Source organism: Athene cunicularia (assembly GCF_003259725.1).
Source record: "Athene cunicularia isolate RWA chromosome 2 unlocalized genomic scaffold, athCun1 chr2_part1, whole genome shotgun sequence".
NCBI classification, from domain to species: domain Eukaryota; kingdom Metazoa; phylum Chordata; class Aves; order Strigiformes; family Strigidae; genus Athene; species Athene cunicularia.
In genome coordinates, this window is record NW_020799095.1 from 18,677,578 (window position 1) to 18,698,771 (window position 21,194).

A 21,194-nucleotide genomic window follows, 5' to 3' on the forward strand; every position below is an offset into this window, starting at 1 on the left:
ATCAGAAGCTCTTAGAAGAAAGGCAAAACATTTGCGTCTCATATTTGAAGTTATTATTTTCCTACAATTTCTATGGCCTCTTCTATAGTGTTACAGTGTGACTTCTAGTGTAGACAGGTTGCTGGCTGCTGTCACTGTACTAAATCCCAGTTGAGGAAGGCACTTGAACTGGAGCTCCAAGCACTCTTGCTTTGTTACTTTCTGAGCGTGATGGTGATTAAATTGCTAGCAGATGTATGGAGCATTGCTGATGCTACTGCGACTGCAGTGCTGGCAACGGCAGAAATATCAGCAGTTGTTGGAACAGCTTGGGCAGGAGGCAAAGCACAAGCAACTTGTAGGCAAGTCATCCTCTGAAGTTGAGATGAGGCCAAAGCAAAATCCCAGATCTAAAAATGAGGAGAAAATTCAAATGTTTCTCCAAAAAGTATGACTGAAAACATGCTCTGTGGTATCTTTAGACCTTCATTAGAACATTAACCAGGTTGTAGTAAATGCATAGCGAGTTGCTATAGTGGAGCCAGTTCAATACTCTGCTGAGTAAAGAACTAAGTCAGCATCCTGTGGTAAGATACAGCTTGACCTTTCCAATGGAGACCAAAATGTGCCCTCATTAGTACACTTTGCTTGTTGTCTAGTATGTCATGGGGGAATTTCTTTCCAAAGCTTTACAAAATCAATTTGTGCTCATATATCAAAATACTATCACCAATATCTTTGCATGCTTAGCTTTAAATAATGGCAGAGTTTCTCAACTTATTTAAAAGTAATTGACCAGTTGAAGCAATACTAACTTAAACCCAGATATAGACCTTGCATAATAGTATCGGTCTGAGTTAGCTACTGCTTTTAAAATTCTAGCTGGAATAATTGATTCTTTGGCTAATAATTCCATGACCCAGTCATATAGATTGTAAAGAATTATTTCCTTCTGGTTGTTTTAAATTACTTACTGGTCACTTTATTCTAATCCTCCCATTCTTTTAACACCGTTGCTCTACTCCCTGCACTACTAATGGTTTTAAATACCACAGTGAACTCCTTTATAATTTTTCCCAAATTCACACTAAATTATCTGTGGTGTATTCGGATTTGAATCTTAGCAGTCCTATTCCATAACCTTCTCCTGGGCCACCTGTCCCAACTTTCCTCACTTGTCACATGCAAGTCGTGTCCTCAAGCTAGGTTGCCAACCCCGTGCTGTGTTCATAATTCACATTCCTGATCGCCCAGATCAAAGCACCAGCTCCCTGCCTCTCTCTTCCTGCATCCCCGTCAGGAAGGCTGAAGCCACCTATGCACACCTGCTCCTGTAGGATGGGAGGAAGACACTTAGCACTCTGGATCTGCTCCTCGTATGGTCTCCTGTCTGAGGACCATGTGTGCTGCCACATCCCCATGTCCTCCCCAACACATGGTTTGGCAAATCTTCTCCTGAAGCTGGTGAAGAGGCACAGGGGGACACTGGAGTGGCAATGCCTGGAAAACGGCACTTGGCATAGGCAGCAATAGCTGTTCCAAGGTAGTTTGCATGAAAGATGAGTTGTTTGCTTGATGACTAATGAATTTGTTTTAAAAGCACATTTTGGCTCATTCTAAAAGTCATTTGCAAATGTATTTCAAATTGGTGTGTGTGTGTCAAAATCATTTGGGAGGAGCAGCCTGTATTTGCCAAATACCTTCAGGGAGGAGTGGTGCTTCCCCCAAACAGCGGCCCAAAGGCCCAAAGCCTGGATCCCCGATCATCCCTCTCTGTCTCTCTCTTGAACGGGACTGCCCAGTTTGTTCCCAACAGCCAAAGTAGAGTCTGCTGAACAGAGGTACCCTCAATATTTATTGAGGCAAGTTAAAAAACAAAAATAAAAAAAGGAAACGAAAAGGGGATGTAGCTTGGTAGCTCAGACATAAACTCTTAAAATCTGATGTGAATTTCAGCCTAACTGCAGTGGGTGTTTCAACATTATGCTGTGTTTCAACACAGGCTGCACTAGCATCAACAGGAAAGATATTTTTTTCTATTCCAGAATGCCACTTCCACTTCTGTTTTATGTTCTCCTATTCATTTCCATTTCTTGTATTTGCAGAGATTTTGTGTGTGTAGATTCCTGCATAGCAGGCTAAATGTACTCTTCTGGGCTCTCCAATGTTTTATGCTTGCTCCAAGCTGATACGGGTTCAGGCTGCTACTAACAGGAGCTACTATCCTGTCTTCCCTTCTCCTATTTCAGGGCTGTGATTTCCTTCTCTCTTCCCTGCGCCAGAGCTAGCACTGTGTGGTTTGAAGGATAAATTAGAAATATTTTTTTTTCTCTACTAGTTTTCAGCCTTAGTGACCTTTTGCAGAGTCCTTGCAATTTCTTCCTTATATCTAATCTAAACCTGCCCTCTTTCAGTTTAAACTTTACCCCTCATCCTATCCCTACCCTCCCTGATGCAGAGTCCCTCCCCATCTCTCCTGCAGCCCCTTTAAGTACTGGAAGGCCGCTATCAGGTCTTCCTGGAGCCTTCTCTTCTCCAGGCTGAACAACCCCAACTCTCTCAGTTTGTCCTCACAGGGAAGATTTTCCAGCCCCCTGATCATCTTTGTGGCCTCCTCTGGACCTGCTCAAGCAGGTCCATATCCTTCTTTCTTATGCTGGGGGCCTCACACCTGGACACAGGACTCCTGGTGGGGTCACACTTCTCTTGATGAGCCCAGGATACATTGCTGGCTCATAGTCAGTTTTCCATCCACTAATACCCCCAAATCCTTCTCCGCAGGGCTGCTCCCAATCCACTCATCGCCCAGCCTGTATTTGTGCTTGGGATTGCCCTGACCCTTGTGCAGGACCTTGCACTTGGCCTTGTTGAACTTCATGAGGTTCACACGGTCCCACCTCTCCAGCCTGTCCAGGTCCCTCTGGATGGCACATCCCTTCCCTCCAGTGTTTTGACTGCACCACACAGCTTGGTGTTGTTGGCAAACTTGCTGAGGGTGCACTCAATCCCACTGTCCATGTCCCTGACAAAGATGTTAAATAATACTGGTCCTGGACCTCTGAAGGATGTCACTTGTCACTGGTTTCCACCTGGACTCTTTGAGTGTGACCATTCAGCTAATTCCTTATCCCCCGAATGGTCCACCTGTCAAATCCATGTGTCTCCAGTTTAGAGACAAGGATGTCATGCAAGACCAGTGTCAAATGCTTTACACAAGTCCAGGTAGATGACATCAGTTGCTCTTCCCTTATCCACCAATGCTGTAACCCTGTCATAGAAGGCCACTATATTTGTCCTTCTTGCTGAGTTCGTTCTTATGCTGTCATGTAACTGCACCCTGCAGGGACCAAGCCAGTGCAGTGCTAGGAGCTGTAGTTCCCATAGGCATCACTGGAATTAGCTTGCTGATGATAATGTTGTTAGCGCCAGCCTGGGAACGGAGCAGGGGAGGAGGAAAACAATGTATAAACTTTGACCGTGCTGCTGCAGTGAGTGAGGCTTGTTGAATGAAAGACTTGGACAGAAACCAAGTGAAGTGGTGGTATGTAGGGCTACTGCAGAAAGAAAGTGCTAACGATGTGCTGGCTAGGAAGAATATGTGGGATCTGGGGCAGTGTTGCAGTCTTATGGCATTTTTGTTGGGTATTGGAGACGGGAATTTATGTTATAGTATTTCCATATGGGGCTACTGTTATGTGTGGAACTATGCTAACATTTGTGATGAGCTTGGAAGAGTAAACAGCATTAGATGCTTCTGTGGTTCCTTGTTGCTTCCCTTCCCTTTCCAAAAATACAGTGACAAGAATATAAGAGGAAAAAAAGCAGGTGACATTACGGAATTATGGATTCTGTAACTCTTACAGGGTGTGAAGGACGATTTTTTTTTTTTTAAATGATTACAATATACCGAGTGTGAATTGAATCCTTCTCAAAGCGAGGAATTAATTATGCTGCCTACAAGTTGGAATAATGTGAGTGAGCACCACACAATCCTCCCATTGTGCTGCCAGTGCACCTGCATGTCTTCTGTTCCACTTCCAGGCTTCTTTTAGGCAATGTTTATTTGTGTCTTGTGTGGCTTGTAGTAGGACAGAAGTTGCCAGTAAGCATCAGATTAGACAATATCTTGTCTTTTAACACTAACAAGATATGGAAATATCATGGTGAGTAAAGGTGGGGTAACCTGACTCTCACAGAGATGTTTATCCTGCCTCTGTTTGCCTTCCAGAGTTCTGGTTCACTGTTAATTTTATAACTTTAAATCCCTAATTGGTAACATTTTGGCATTTGCATTTCCCTGCTGTGAAGAGTTATGTGTCATTTTCCTTTCTATCTCCTCAAACATGAATCCTCTTTAATTTCATTGAGTTACCCATTATTCTCATATTACATGAAACAGCACAGAAAGTCTGTCTTTTCTCTGTGCCATTTCATTATTTTGTATAATTGCATTATGTCCCCTGTAATCTCTCCTTTGTAAGGTAAATCTTTTCTGTCTCTTCTCATATTGAAATTTATCCAATTCCTTTATTATTCCTACTACTATTATTGTCTGAATCCCCTCTAACATTGGAGCATCCATTTTTTGAGATGCTGTTACCAGTGCAGCATGTGGCATGGCAGAGATAATGCTGAATTACATTAGAGCAATGTTACCTCCCCACTGGTCACAATTTCTTTCCTCATTTATCCCAATATTTTTTTTTTTAACTACAGTTAAGAATTTAATTCAGAAGAGTGGTCTTCCTTGAGAAGTGTTCTGTGACCCTGAGGTGTCTTTACTGAATTGATAAAGTTTGCTTTAAGAGGTATTAGAGTAGGTGTAATTACATTTTCTCCCTCTACTACATGGTGCTTTTAATGTTGAGCTCATCATGATACTGTCTTTTCGCCCAGCTTCTTTTAGGTTTATCCTAAAATTCTTCACTTCCATTTCTGGTCTTTCGTGACCCAAATAGTTGTGTGTTGTCTACAGACTTTGCCACCTCATTGCTCATCTGCTTTACCAGATCAAGAATAAATGTAGTAAACAACATAAACAACATAGATCTTGACGTGAAAAAAATATTATTTGGAGACTTCAATAAGACTACTCACATGATTTGATAGATTATTTTAATTTAGATTTTATAGCTAAAAGGCTTAGATTGCTGCTACTTTTTTTCCATACAAAACCCAGGAAAAACCTAAAGCTCTACCAAATTGTCTTTCAGACCCTGTCCAGAAGAATTTCAAATCCGTATTTGGAAACTCCTTCAAACAAGGTACTTGTCAAGCTTCTTTACAATTCCATTTCACGAAACAACATATTAGGAATCTTTTTGCTTTGGTTCAATCTCTTAGCCATAGCTTTGAAAACACTTGTGAGTGTGGCCTGCAGTTAAATCCAGTTAACAATTTATAATTTGGGTGTGTTAGAATTTGTCTACTTCTATTACTGAATTTGCAAACTGAATTGTTGTGAATTCTGATGTGCCCTCTCTTCCCAAACATTTAAACATTTGCTACCGTTTAGCTTACTTTTGCAATATTTGAGAGCTCTGATTTTGCGTCTCACAGGACTTTACTGTCTCAGGACTATTTTATATTCCTTGAAACATAGGAAAGAAAACAAAAGGTGAAACCGCAGCATTGGTTTTCTTTCAAGTTAGTTATTTGTGTTCCTGATGTGTTTTGCTGGAATGGTGAGGAAACATCACAACAGAAGCCTGAGTTGAATTCATCAGTAAGGAGTGGTATACAGATTCCAGGTGGAACATGGTTTTATGGAAGATGGAGTTGGGTTCTGTTTTGATAGACACATCTGCAGCCTTGAGTTGTAAGATAGAAATCAGGTGTGGGTGAAGTCAGAGTTGTGTCCATTCTGAAAGACCGCATCCTTCTGGCAAGGTATGGATAAACTGACCCGTAGCTATCGTAGGATACCTTCAGAGTTTCTGACCAAAAAGAAAAAAACCTATAAAATGGTGTTTCAGTATGTATTAGGCTTGTATTAAATTATTTGATTCAGATACGTATGGAATAATGTATAATTTTAACTGTATTTATGTGGGTTTTGCAATGGTTAATACAGTCTTTTTGCTTCTCTAGAGTAACACTTGGTTTCATTTGAACTTGTCTGTTGTTCAGAGGTAAAACTGACAGACAGTAAAACCTCTGCTTTTCTAAGGCAGCAAATGTAAAAGTAGTCCAGCTCACTGGGCCATCTGCAACCCATGATACAAGAGGGTATGGCAGAAGTGTGGGTGCATTTCCTCCGAGGCTTTGACTGCTGGCTTAGCTGGGGAGAAGGCATTGCTCAGAGGGAGGGAGCAGACACTGGCAAGGCAATTTACTACAGAAGGAATAAATCCCTGTTTGTCACAGTTTTCAATTTCTCTTTTCATTCAGATTTATGGAGAAAGTTCTTCCTGTGCTGGGAGAGCTCTCAGGAATATTTTTACTCTACAAGCGTCTGACCTGATAAAAGACAGGGTGTACCTTACTGGCATTTGCAGGTAACCCAAGATCATTCATTTTAATCAACTGGATGGGTTTTATTTGCATTTGCCCATGTGCTGATTTGGCAAGAGAGTAAATTCTGAGAGTGAGATTTTGTGTGTGTTTACTAGGAATTGAAAATATTCTTTAAAATCTCATGTATTTTAATATCTTTGTCAGTTGTCAGAAAGCAGCAGTGGTCTGATTCTATGTCCATTAATTTAATTGCTCATGATTTCATATACAATTGTGTTTGTTATTTTGTTGAAAAGAAAGAGTACTGAATTTAGCCCTGGTCTGGAGTTACAGAAGAGATCAATTGGATTACTAAGATTTATTTACACAGTGACTTCTGCATGTAATTTATGTAATATTTTGGTAATGAAGTGATTTTCCATTTCTGCTGCATTACAGCATTAATGTTTCTTATTTCCAATTATGCCAAAATGTGTAGGTCTCTAGCACTTTCATTCATATCCATATTTAAGAAAAAGCCACTACTTTTTTTTTGTTGTTATGATTTAAAAAGATAAGTTTACCAATAATGTAAAAGATGAAGTACATCCTAGGGCAGCACTCTATGTCTTACACATATATCATGTAGCAGTATTGCTTATGCCTATGCTCAGAAAGGAAATAAAATTCTGAGACTAAAAGTTGGGGTTTATTTAGCTCTTATACATCTTTGGATGACTGTGTGCAGCACAAATTGATAAAAATATTACATATTGTAAAGGGTTCCACATGAATTAGGTACATAACAGAACTTACTCATATAACACGAGTTCCCTCGTAACGAGGGGAGACTTGCCAGAATAATTTGTTCTTCCCTTGCAATGGATAGAATTACAAAAATTAGTAATTGAGACTAAGTGTTGGCCCTGAACAGAAGGATTCGCTTTTAATAGCTTTAAAAAAGAGCATTTTAACATTACTTTAGTGTAAGAAGTGATGTTTTGCTTATTTTCAGGAGAAGCTGTGTTGGATCAGAACTGGTAGACTGGCTTTTGGAGCAGTGCCCTTTTGTTAAGTGCAGATCTACAGCTGTTGGAGTGTGGCAGCTCCTCCTGGATATGGGCATTATATTATCAGGTTAGTCTTGATAGCCTTCTTCATGCTAGAAGTACTATCAGTTTCTCCTGCATAGGGTAAGTTTTTGATGGGAGAGGAAGGAAGGAAAAAAAAAAAAAGCAGATTGATCCATTTTTCTTGACAGTTGTTTATTTTACTATCTCTTTGGTAGGCTTACCTCTGTGACCTCTCATTTCGTAAATACCAAAGATTAATTTCTTTTTTTAGGCAATTTCCTTCCTTTTGCTTTTGCAAATGTAACTGCCTATTACCAAGTAGCAAATGGCATGCGTGTCTTTTCCAGGCTGTTTTTTATTCTCCTCGAGCTTTTTTTGGGTTTTTCACAAAACAGCAGCTGTTGAGTCACTGCAGATCATGACTTCTCTCGCTATTAGTGATTTTCCTTTCCTCTCTCTCTTTTTCATAGTTTTAGATTACAATGTATTGAGAGAGGATTCAGCTCCTTGAGATGGTGGTGATGCCAGGTTCTATCTGGCTGTCCCCACCTTCCCCACCAAATTTAGGGGTTGGTCCAGCTAATGTGGTTGGTGATAATTACACTGGAACCAACCTCGAAATCTGATGACTTACTTCTTAGCTGGGACTACTTAGCTCGACTCAGAGCGTACCCGACCCTGAGGTCTGTGCTAAACTTTCTTCCTTGTGAAAAGGCGAGGTGTTATGGAAGATTTCTGCTTATGTATGCTGACATTATACTTAAAGGTTTTCTTCTGCTCCAGCTACACTGATAGTATGTCTGATCACGCAGCCTCAATAAGGGTGCAGTGACTTTCACTTCAGGAGCTTGTGCTTTTGGCTTTGGACCCTGTCCTTCTATCCCAGGTCAATCCTGGTTATGCCAGGGGAAATGACAGCTGTTGTACTGGCACATCATCTTACCCAGGTCTAGTCTACAAATCCAGTAGCCCTGAATTTGAGAAACTGGGGTAATGGTGGGCTGCATCTCCATTACTAAACTGTTTACTTGTGTCTGGCCATTAGTGGGAACAGATTAGAGGCCAATGGAAATTGAGGCTCACAGATCTGACAAGTGGAAGGTTTTTATCCCCTAATTCTGAACTGATTCCAAAATTGATTAAGTACTCAGCAGTCTTAATGCTTGAATTTCAGGACCCTGGATATCTTCAAATTGAAGTTTTGGGGTTGTTCTGTTTAGATGCTCTGAGTTCTGAGTTAGTATGAGAGAGCAGGATTGCTTCTGTGCTGATTTTGCGATCCTTTTGCCCTGAGTGGTGGTGTAACTCGGCATTAAAATGCAATATGGGGTGTGGTGGGGACACAGAACCTTTACATGGTAAATGTTTAAAAGCTATCTAATGTTATTTTTCCTAACAGTGGACAGACAACTCTATTTTCAAGACACTCATGCTTTCTACCAGTTCTCAGCAGATGAATGTACCTACCTTTTCTGTGAATTTGAGAAAGAGGAAGGATGGAAGAATGGAGTGAAGCTCCTACTTCAACTACTGCCATTGTCTCCTCCCAGGATTGACATGTGTAATCTGTAAGTGTGCGTGTACAGCTGTTTGTAACTTTTGCTGACTGTTTTGTAAGTGGATGGTTTATAATGACACTATTTACCCTCAAACCACAGTGTAAATGAGTCAGCTTTCTTTTCAGCATTGTCAAGCTTTGTAGATAGGCTTTTCATCTGAGAAAGTCAGTGTGACTAGATAAATGAAGGTATTTGACCTGGGGTTTTTGGCATATTGTGGTTCTTATGCACTAGTTTGCTGACTCTAGCTTGCTATAGTACCTGGGCAAATGGCTTTATTTTATTTTGGTTTCCTCTTACATTTGGAGGTTTGGCATGAATTTGACAGCAGGCATGCTGTGGAGCTGATTGACTAGTAGATCAGATGCCCTTGTGCTGTGTCAGGATCAGCTATCAGATGGATAGAGAAGGTGTGTAGAAACATGGTAGCTCCAGTCATCTGATTTTAGTTTGCTACTGCATGTTTGCCAGAGCTCTGTAGTCTCACATTATTATTCCTTTTTCAGAATATGCTTCTTAAGAGTTTTGCTTCCTACATGTCTCATCTTTCACTTGACTATTGGATGTTACCATATCCTTAGTGCTGATACAGCTGTGCTCTAAATGTTGCCTATTTAAAGCAGCTAGAAGGAAACCATAGTTATTTGTGTGCCACAGTGAGAGGCCAAAATATAGGAAAAAGGTGTGAGAGGTCTGCAGGCTCATGACCCCTCATGCCTTAGCAAACCTGCAGGAGCTGGCTTGGATAGACAAGTTGGGTTAAATTCTTTCATTGTCCCTAGCATGATGAATCCTCGAACCTGATACACTGTGGAGAACTATTACTCTTCCAGTACTAGGATTTTTTCTCTTTGATGTCAAAGACAAAACTTTCTTCTCTAAGTACTTTCCTTCTCTACATACTACATTTTAAAAACACATTCCTCAAATGTCCAATGGAAATATTTGAAAGGGGCACAAAGCCCAAAGTTCCTGTAAGCTGTCTCAAGCCCAGCTTCTTAAATTAAGACACATTGAGCTGGTAGAAAAAAAAAAATCTCAGTAATTTCTCTGCATGGCTCAGGGCAGAAACTTGATTCCTTCCTCTGTTGCTGACTGCCCTCACCCACCAGAACTTGTCAGTTCTGGAGTGGGGATTCCGTTGAAAATGCATTTATTTGGTCAGCTTGGCTGAGTGTAGCCAAGTGACAAGGACCCCAAATTGGCTACAGCAGGGGACCAAATGCAATCTTCTAAGCAGATGACTCATATGGGAGAAAACCTTTGAATATTTTTGTGAATAGAAATTCTTGTCTTCCAGCCTACTCTGGTGCTAAGCAGTTTGGCTGTCCCTTAGATATTAGGGTAATTTCATCTTGATTTCAGTGGAAATTCAGGTTTTCCTCATTATCACTGAAAATGAGGTCACTTTTCATGGTTAATGACTAGTTGTACAAAGGCTTTGAATCAAAAAGAACAGATAGGTCATACTGATGTGTTATGTGAAGGATGCTAGGTGGAAAAATGGATTGAAGACTTTTTAGGTTTAAGTTAAAATGTGTCCTGCATGCTGACTTTGGCCAGAGAATACCACTATTTTACAGTCTGCTTTGCAGTTTTAACATTCCAGTGCAACTGTCACTTCTAATGGAGGATGATTCCTGTCACATGAATTGAACAATTATTCTTTAATGTATTTCTCTAGCTCCTTCCTGCTCACATTATTCAAATTTTAGTTGAAGTTGGATTCCTTTTGGGAACATTGTCACTGAAGGATTATTTTCTGGAGATTTTACCTGTCAGATTATGAGGGTGCTTTTAAAAAAAATATATATTGAAGGAATCAAATTTTAAATAATGGCATACTCTCGAGGGAATGTGATATTAAAGGGAAAGGAGGCTTTTCCAGGTTCAAAATTCTTCATACTTGATGCAAATAATACACTTCTAAAACCCAGTCTGAAAGGGAATAGATGTGGTGGGGTGTTTGTTAAAGTTGTCTGACTAGGTTAAATAAACCCATATACTCTTTTAATGAACAAACAGGGCAATTCTGAAAACTATTCCTTGCAGTGTTTGCCTTTTCTCAAATATGTAAGCTGTTTTACATACCATTAAAAGCGTAGTCTTTTTTGTAATTTAATATTTTTGTATTCATTTCTCTGCCTTAGTTTTTCTCATAATCTGTACTGATGGCATTAATTCTGTATGTACATAGGGATAGAGAAATTCTTACCTTATTAGATTCCCTGCTTTTGATGAAATCAGAAGCAACTACCTGCTTGTGCACTGGAAGGCAATGTTGGACATTTCCTGGTGGTTCCAGGCACCAGACAAGCTCTGTCTCCTCCACAACTGATGGGCACCAGCCTTGCACTTGCCCGGACTTCTGGGTGCATCAGTGGGTCTCTTGTGGAGCACCATAGGTCTGCTGTCCCAGAAGGAGTCTGTAGACTTGAATAGGCAGTACCAGCTCTGGGAACTTCCTTCAGCAGCTCTCCTGGAAAACATATTACATAAATGTGGCCCAGTCTTGACTTGCTGTACAGATTTTTGATGGATTTGTGTTTGGGTTTGGTCAGTATTAGCAGTGTTACCAAGTAATACTACAGAGAGTTCTACAATGTAAATAGCATTCTGAAGCTGGAGATGTGCTTATGGTTCCTGAGTAAATGCTCTCTGTTGCCTTTTGACCTTGGATAATTCCCTACATTAAACATAACATTGGTGGGAATCTAACATGGAAGACCAGGACATAGTGGATTTTTAGCAGCTAACACTAAACTGAAGGCTACTGTTGTTATGTGTATTCTGCAGGACTGGTCCCCTGTAACTGTTGTCAAATGAGATGGGACTGATGCAGAGGCCTCTTGGGGTCATTAAACACCCTATATTAATCACAGCCAATTCTACTTGAATAGAAAATAAGTGAATATTGCAACAGACTGGGAACAAAAGATCTGAACTGAAAGCTCTGCCGTGGACTTCCTTACAGCCTTGAGCAATCACTTAGGTGCTCACCCAATGCCTCCTGAATTCTTTTCTACTGACTGCAGTGGCTTTGTATCAGGGGTTTAATCTTTGTGTGCTTCTATTTCCTTCGTTGTAAATGGCAGTGTTTATAACAACACCTAATTTTCAGAACCACTGGTAGACTCAATTAAGATTTCAAGAATGCACTGGGTATCTCAGACTATTGAAATATATCCCATAATATTTTTTTTAAAATTATTTGAAGGTAAGTTAACAAGGGATTTTTTTTTCTTTATCTCATATTGCCTGTTATTTTCTTTTCAGAAGTGTTACACTATATTCTGTATCTTCTGTCCTGAAATAATTTACATTTTATTAATTTCAAAAAGTAACCATTCTTAAAAGTAATTTGTTTTTAACTCAAATAGCCAGGATGGGATATTCATTTAGTTACTACCTTATGGAGTTCCTGGAAAGCTTTTCCTGAATATAAACAGCTCTTAGGTGTCCATGGGTATTTTATTGGATTGTAAAGCCAGCATAGAGACATATGTAGTGCCTTTACATCGTACAGTTGAGGTCCAGACCCAGGACTATGGGTGTATCCGTATTGCTTCCTCCATCAGTGGGTCGGGAAGCACTGAAGTTGCTTTTGTGAGGTCTACAGTAATAGTTGTGCTGGACTTGACTTGCCTGCATGCAGATCTAGGGCAAGCATCCCTGCATCCTGCTCTGCTTAACACCCTACCAAGCCCACAGAGCACTGAGCTGTGTAAGCATTAGGCTTGTTTGCCTGGGTTTTGTAGCTCCTGTTTGGCACTAGCCCTTGCTAGGCCTTATCTGGCCCCTTTTGAAAAAAAACTAAGGTGATAATCTGTCCTGATTCTGTTCCTCAGTATCCATTCTGTCTGTCTGTCTTCTATTAATCTGGGTATCATAATACACTCTTCCTCTCCGATTCTGGAGACCTGACTATAATTTTTAGTATATTAATGGTTTCAGAGGTATTTGATGCTCATATGCAGATGAATACTGGGAGTATTTTTTAATAGAAGATGTAGTGATAAAGGCCCAAGATGGACATAGCTATGCTATATGCTGTTCTGGGTTTACAGATTGCATCTGTGGCTGTGTCTACTGAGCTGCTATCTTTTGGCTTCAGTTTAGAAGAATCAGGTCCTAGCCTGGCTCTGAGAGATGAGATCACATGTGTAGGGAAACAGGCATCTAAAGAGGTCAGTTATTTTAATCTCATTCCAGATTATAAAGACTGAATAAATCAGTCTTTGTAAATGAAACTTCATTCATTTAGGTCTTTTGGGCTGTTTATAACACTTACAATGTTAAATCAAGTTTTTCTTTCAATAGGAAAAGCAGTTGTAAAAATAATTGTGATTTCTAATCTGAATTACCATTTTGGTCTGAATATGCTTGCCCCAAATTGAATGCATGTGTGCTTTCTGACCTTAATTTCTTAATCAGGGAAAAAATATTTTGGACATGGAGAGTGAGAATCACAGTATACCAGCTGTGTATTCCAGACATGTTGTCAGCTCTCTCCTTAAACACATCAAGGCATATGAGCGATTAAATAATTTAGTCAAAGATAGAAGCTTCTGCTCATACATGGGATTTACGTTTATTACACCAGCTGCAGTTTTGGCTATTGGCTCAGTTTGCTGGCATGCCACACTTGAATACCATGAGAAGTAAAGATCTCAAGGGCATTTTCTTTCTTCTTCCTATAGTAATAACCCTATCATATTGGTATCTGATTGTCAATAAACGTTCCAAAAGCTCACAGGTGTTTTAGTGATGGGAATTAGACTGCTTTAAAGAAAAACACAGTCCTATCCCATGCTGTCCACAGCAGCTTTTGTGTGGCTTTTTCCACGTGGGCTAGACTTTTGTGACAGTTTCTAGGAAAGTTCTTCCTGCACTGCCTCACTTTCACAAAGACATGTTAAGTCTCTCTGTCTTGTGAGTAACTGTCAAGACAACCTAATAGTGTTCTCAGCTGTTGCTTTAATTTGCTAATTTATAGCTTCTTACATGTATCCTTTTCATATTCAGGGTTCTTTTTAATATCAAACCATGTGTCACATAATGATTTTGATGTTGTCTGCTTTTATCTATGTGAGCTTGCATTCCATAGGTGTTGTTCTACACCTTAGTAAAGATGCGTGGTGGGCAGATGGGAAAGTCTTTGCTCTGTTGATGGAGTATGTTTTTAGCAGAGCAGAATGTGCATTCGGATAAGAACTCTGAGCTAAGAGGGTCCTGTATTCTTCTGTTCTTCATCATATTTTTTATAGCTGAAGAATTCTCTCACTGTTTTATGTTAGTCCAATCAAAAGAGTTCTTGACAGCAAGGGACAAAGGGTGTACTCTGTCATTACTGACACAATAAATTATTGTCATGTTGCAGTCATCATTTTGATGTGGAATCTCAAAAGCCTTTTTACATTAGTGCTTGTGGCTACACAGTTCCTTGCTTTCCAGGAATCAAAAGATGTTGAAACAGAATGAAAGAAATAATAAAATCTTATTTTTGTTTTTTTAAGGCCTGATCAAAAAATGGAAGATACGGCAGAAACCAATGCTGAAATTCTTGCTCGTCTCACTTCTGCGGTAAGGTCACTTCATCAAAGTTTGTACTGATCTTGTTTGAAATACTGTCATGTTTTGGATCTTTTCAAATTAAAGACTTAGTCTTAGTGAGCAGGTGTTTGTAATGCAAACTACTTTTTTGTCTCTGAAAGGAGGGAGCTTTACTGAGGTCTTAGTGTGCAAGTCCAAAGCTATTAAAATCAGTCTAAACAAGGACTGCTGCAGTCTGCTCTCTTGTAATCCATGCTGTTCATGGCTTAGAAGATACCAATTTGAAGGGTCATGGTGCTTTTTCTCCAGGTAGCTTACACTCAGGTCCTCTTGGTCAAGTGGACGTCGGTGTGAAGGCAATGATGGGGTGGGAGACAAAGGGAGAGGAATGGCCTCAGCATAGGTTATCATAAGCTTCTGAGGAGACCTACCTGGGAAGCCTGGGTATCTGTCTTTCTACCTCTGTTTAGCCTCAATAAAGTCCATCATAATAAACAACAGCTTATCCTGTTTGTGCTAGAATTTGGCGCATCTTGTTTATCTTGTTGTAAAATCATTGTTCTAAGAAGCAGACAGAAAGACTTCAGAAGGTTAGGCTAGATTCACTCGATCTAATGTAATCTGTATGATGGTACAGAGTGCACCCTCAGCAAGTTTGCAGGTGATGCAAAACTGGAAGGAATGGTCAATACACCAGATGGGTGTGCTGCCATTTAGAGGGACCTCAACAGGCTGGAGAGATGGGCCAACAGGAATCTTGTGAAGTTCAGCAAAGGGCAATGCCATGTCCTGCATCTGGAAGAAATAACCTCATGCTCCTTCCTGTACAGGCTGGGGGCTGACAGTCTGAAAAGCAGCTCTGCAGAAAAGGACCTGGGAGTCCTGATGGACAGCTGGTTGAACATGAGTCAGAAATGTGCCCTTGTGACAAGGAAAGCCAACTGCCTCCTGAGCTGCATTAGTATGAGCATTACCTTCAGACTAAGGGAGGTGATCATTCCCCTCTGCTCAGCTTTGGTGTGACACTTCTGGAGCATTGTGCCCAGTTCTGAACTCCCAGTACAAGAGACGTGTGGACGTACTGGAGTGTATGCTAATGATCATGAAGATGATCAGGGGAGTAGAGTATCTGACTTACAAGGAAAGGCTGAGAGAACTGGGGGTTGAGCTTGGGGAACAGAAGGCTATGGGAGGATCTTATCAATGTGTATAAATAGCTGATGGAAGGGTATAAAGAAGTTGGAGCCAGGCTCTTCTTGGTGATGTCTTCTGACAGGACAAGAAGCAGAGGCACAAACTGAAATTCAAGAAATTCTACTTAAATGTAAGAAAAAACTTGTCTACTGTGAGGTAACTCAGAAAGGTAGTGGAGTCTCCATCCTTGGAGATGTTCAGAACTCAATAAGATATGGTCCTGAGCAACTTAGCCTAGCTGACCCTGCTTTTGAGCAAGGGTTTGGGTCAGATGACCTCCAGAGGTGCCTTCCTACCTCAACCATTCTGTGATTGTATGGTTCTGTGAACATCACACCTAAATCATGGTATCAGCAAAACATGGAAATAGTGCTAGTTCTGTTTTGGGTACATAAAAAAGTACAGAGATGAAAGAGAACCAAGCAGGGTGAAGTTGTCATGAAAAAGGCATGAGGATAAGATTTTAAGTAAAATGAATGAAGTACTATCTTGAAATTGCTGAAAAATTGAAGGAAAGGAGAATTTGTAAAGCCAAATGTCTTTACAAAAGATATTTTATAATGTGTTTAGAAAGCCAGTGGTTCTGTACGCTTATACAAAAAATAATGTGAAATATATAACAATAGAAAATTTAATTTTTAAAAATTGTTTTTTATTTTTTATTTTCTCTATATTCAAATTCCTTGGTTTTGCTACCATTTTTTCCTAGCTGAAAATAAAGGAACTCACAACCTCAATATCCTCCATTCCTAGTTTCATAGGGAGAAAAAATAGAAAAACATAAAATACTTTTTACAAAGTCATATCTTTTCAAAACCCCACAAAACTACCAACTCTATAAAACATTGCCAGTATCCCTCAAAAGCTTTATCTCTCAGAAAGAGAAGAATAATGTTTCTCATCAGTTAAAAAAAGAGAAGCACTCAACCAAAGTGACTTTCTGAGTTTAAGATCTGGATCTAACTGTTGCTGGATACACTCAAATTTAATGCATATCCTTAAACGTGTTAGCAATTGACGGAGAATTCAGAATGCTTCACATCTAGCTTGCAAGGTCAAAGCTCTGAACTACATCCTGAATGATTCCCGCAGCAAGGCACATGGGTAGGGTTTTTTTTAAATGAACCATTTTATTGCTGTAGCTAAATAGCTAAAGAAAACGTACACAGATGCATCTCCAGAAGGCCTGAGGCTCATCTATTGCCATGGTGGTGTCAAAAGGACTGATCTTTTCTTTTACATTTTCTGATTTTCCACAAAACTGTGCAGATTTTCTAGTCTAACCCTGGAGAAAAGACATAAGACCAGAGCAGAATCCTCCAAATATAAGCATCTGTATATGAACTTCTCCATTTTATCCCTCCAGAGCATTGCTTTTCCTCCATACGGTAGACTGGGATCTAAAGTACTCACTGCAAGTTTATGGAGAGTCTTTATGTGTCCCAAGGGAACTTGAACCCTCATCTTGCACCACTCAGCAGAGTGCCAGACTCACCAGGATACAGGTTCTCAATTTGTTTTTTTTCCTGCCAACTTCAGAATTTGTATGGAAAAAGAGAATCCTGTGAATAGGAGCTGGAAACCAAAAGGGAAGTTACTAGCCACAAATGAAAATGTGTTCGCACTGTCTTGCTTTTTGGCTCACTGAATGTTTACCTATTTTGTACAGCATCAAACCAATCTTCCTTTAATAATTCATAATTCAGAATCCTTTTCACTATACTCTTCCATCTAGTCTTTCAGAAGTTAAAAAAACCCTACCAAAAACCTTACTTCCAGCATAGCAATAAAGCAGTCAGATATTAGAGTTGACTTTTTTTGTACATTTCTAGGTTTAGAGGTTCAAATCTCATCAATGTTTATAGTACCACTGTCTCTTCTGCTTTTCTTTTTGCTTTTCTTGTAATGGAATAAAACATTCTGTGTCAGGTCAGAAGAATGCTTCTCTGTCAGCTTTTCTTTTTTTTGGGACTAAATTCCCAAATTTTCAAACCTAAGCTGATTGTGAAGATCCAGCCCAAGCAACACTGGAGGATTCTGTGTGCCTAAAATATAAACCACTGTTTTAGCATCTGAAAGTGCAGGAAAAACTGTAAGCATGCACGCACGTAAGGTCTAATTATATATTTCCATAACTCTGTGAAAGCTATTGCTATTGCAGAGGGTGGAACTCACCTCACCTAAATATAAGTGGCCATATGACAGGCATCTACTCTGAGCTAGCTTCCTTAGGCACTCCTTACAGCCAGGGAGCAGAAATAGGCACTTTTAGGATGCTGAATGTATGATTCATTTTGAAAGTCTACTTTAGGGAGAAAAGGTAATGCTTTAGGCTCTACTTTAGGCTCGACTGGTAAGGTATGCACTCTCTATGAAGGGGTGACTAGCACACAAGGCATCTGTACAAGTTTGGTGAATTCCCTTCTCCACCTCTTCTTCTTTACTGTAGCCTGACCTTCTGTGTTGGCCTTTCTCTTATTACTTATTCCATACTGCTTTCCTCTTACCAGGTGCTGCTTTTCTTGTAGAGTTCCACTTTTCACAGTCACTGTACAATTTGTGATTTTTTAAATATTGGGGGTTTTTGATGATTCAGTAGAACTGATTAGTTAGGGAAATGCACTCTTGGGTTTAAACAATGGTTATGGAGATCGTAGAAGATAATAGCGATAGCTGTGGTGAATGATGCAAGCCAGAACAGCAGCAGGAAAAAAACTGCACAGGTTTCTTTATCATCTGAATTTGTGCATAATGTATAGAATACACCTCTTTTACAAGCAGACTCAGATATAAAAGATAAAATAACTTATTGGGGGTCTCACTTTTTCTTTATGCTTTATTCTGTGATGGAAAAAGCGGAGTCAGTCAAGATAACTGAATGGAGCTTACCGAATTATATGCTCATGTCATATGCTCCATTACAATGAGGCACTGACAATACCATCAAACTTAAATTGTAAAGGCAGCTGACATGCAGGCAGTGAAAAGTGCCATTTGAAATATGTTTGCATTGGATAATCCTTTTGGTCATGAATTTTTAAGAAAAAGCAATAATTACGCCTGGGTTTAAAGAAGCATTCCAGAGCTGTCACACATCCCATGTCATGCCCCAAATTGCAGCTTCATATTCAATGTCTTGTCTGCTAAAACCACAGCACAGTGGGATGGCTATGAGTGATTCCACTGCAAAACTCTTACCTTACCTCGTGATGGGACAGAAGAGAATATTGGGATGTTAATGCAGTGTATCTGGGAAATACAGTTTTCTGGTACTTTAAGACATCAGGCAATGCTACTTTTATTTAGACTTCATCAAACTATCATTGCTTGAGATGCAAAAATGTGAACTAGACTCTTTTCTGTTTCAAAACTCTACCGTTTAGAGCTTTCTGTTGCAGGATTTAATTTTGAGATTCTATAAGCATTGCCACTTTGTCTCTAGATCTGAAGTCCTATTTGGCACATTGACATCTAGAAGTGTTTTGCAGAAGACTACTACAGGCAGAAAAAAGAGAGGGGGAGGAAAGCAGAGGTGGTATGCTCTGTCTGCACAACTATACCTTCTATGATAAAATGTCCAGATTCGTGGATGAGAAGAACAGTAGCTGTCATTTACTTTTGAAAAAATCTCTGCATCTCTCATTTGAAGATGAAAAGATTCACCATATAAATATGCCACTTGTATTTAATCAAGCAGAAGTATATGTGGGTACCACTCTATACACACCCTTGCTCTTTCATACTGCACAAAGAAAACTGATTAAGATGTGGTAACATGCCAACAACACATTCAAAATATTCTCTTTCAGACTTTCATAATATTTCTGTAAATACTGTGTGGTCATCTGGCCTTTAAACTGTATCAGTTTTGACATCTGCAGTGCTACTCAAAATGGGATACTATTTAGGTAGTGTTAGATTTGTAGTGACAAGCTATATGTATAAACCAAATTTTTGTATTTAATATCTCTGTGGTAGGAATAGCTCTTGTGTGAATCGGTATTTTACTTTGAATCCACATTATTGTCTTCAGTGTGATGTGCAACCACAGTTGTAACTGAAATCCTATTAGGAATAAGTATGATAATGAGTAGTATGTGTGCAGTGAGGAATGAATGTTGTACATGGATTTCCATCGGTGTAATGATGCATAGGGAACCACATGTCCAGCAGAGGTGTCAAGTGCATTTATGCTAAAATAGTCAAAAGCATATAGAATATGTAATCTAGGGACACCAGACAAATCCAGAAGGATGCTCAGCAGTACCAATTCTTTGTGATTTGAATGAGCCCTATGAGAGGAAGCTCAGACCATCAAGATGAAACCCTTTGATGAAGGAATGTTTGCTTAATATTAAGACTAGAACATTTTTTTTCTCCGGCTTTAACTGAAGGGTTTTGATCAGATTATGTAATTCAGCTTTATTCCTGGCACACAGCAAGCAATGAGGTATTTTGCATAACAGACAAAATAAAGAAAAACAGCCTTTTTATTGCCTGTGATGTTAGTACTGTCTTTCAAACTTGGGAAGTGTCACCTTATAAGCAAAAGTAATACTGCAAATATAACTGCAGGATGTCACAATGCTGCTTTTTCTTCTAAGAAGATGTTTTTTTCTTTACACTCTTGGAGAGATTTGCATTTTTCAATTATTTGATTGGGTTAATTTGTATGTTTACAACTGTTGCAGATTGTAGTGTCTCCTAAGGCTAAACTTGAGATAATCTATTTATTAAATGCTAAAAGATAAAGATTAGACATCAGTGCACTGTTGCTTAATGTCACTAACCTGTGAGAATAGATCAGGATTGGGGCATCTGCATTGGTACCTCTTGTTAAGTTTAGTGAAGGGAGAGGGTCCAAGCAGTTTAGCCGTGAAAATTCATGCTGTTGTTATTCAGAACCAATTTGGGCTTTTATTGAAAATCCCACTTTAACTCTGGATAGCTTGTATGTGCTATTGCTAGTGTATATTAATTGCTGCAAACAAGCAAGCAAGCAAGCACACAAGTTGTTTTTCTAGAGAAGAACTGTTCTTTCCCACCTTACTTTCAGATTATACTTACATTAACCATGATTAACAGTTCTCCAGTCATGGGAATGAGTGTACAGGAAGGAAGGAAGGGAAGGTTATACTGCCAGTTTGCACAATTGTGCTGGAAACAGGACGACATTTAAGAAACTGTGGCACTGCCTTCATATTTTCCTGCTTGGAGTGGCAGAAAATGCTGTCCCTCTCAGTGGAGCAGCATCAAGGAGTAGAAAAGATCCCTTGTACCTTGCAAGGACAGCAGAAAAAGCTCCTTGGTCCTTTGCCACACAGGAAGGAAGGCTGAAGGTAGAGGAAGGATGTGGCCTCCAGCACTACTGCCTTCTGCCACATGTAGAATGTGCTGCTGG

The 21,194-nt window shown here is 39.7% G+C and overlaps 1 protein-coding gene across 1 annotated transcript in view; it reads left to right on the plus strand.

Annotated features, from left to right (window-relative positions):
* Positions 1 to 232: 232 nt before the first annotated feature.
* Positions 233 to 21,194, plus strand: part of LOC113477014 (rap guanine nucleotide exchange factor 5-like) — a 52,618-nt gene continuing 31,656 nt past the window's right edge. Inside the window, exons 1-6 of the mRNA XM_026843082.1 lie at positions 233 to 427; positions 5,193 to 5,243; positions 6,370 to 6,476; positions 7,430 to 7,551; positions 8,887 to 9,055; positions 14,563 to 14,629. Of these exons, the coding sequence (XP_026698883.1) occupies positions 233 to 427; positions 5,193 to 5,243; positions 6,370 to 6,476; positions 7,430 to 7,551; positions 8,887 to 9,055; positions 14,563 to 14,629 (711 nt within the window). The remainder of the gene's footprint in view (positions 428 to 5,192; positions 5,244 to 6,369; positions 6,477 to 7,429; positions 7,552 to 8,886; positions 9,056 to 14,562; positions 14,630 to 21,194) is intronic.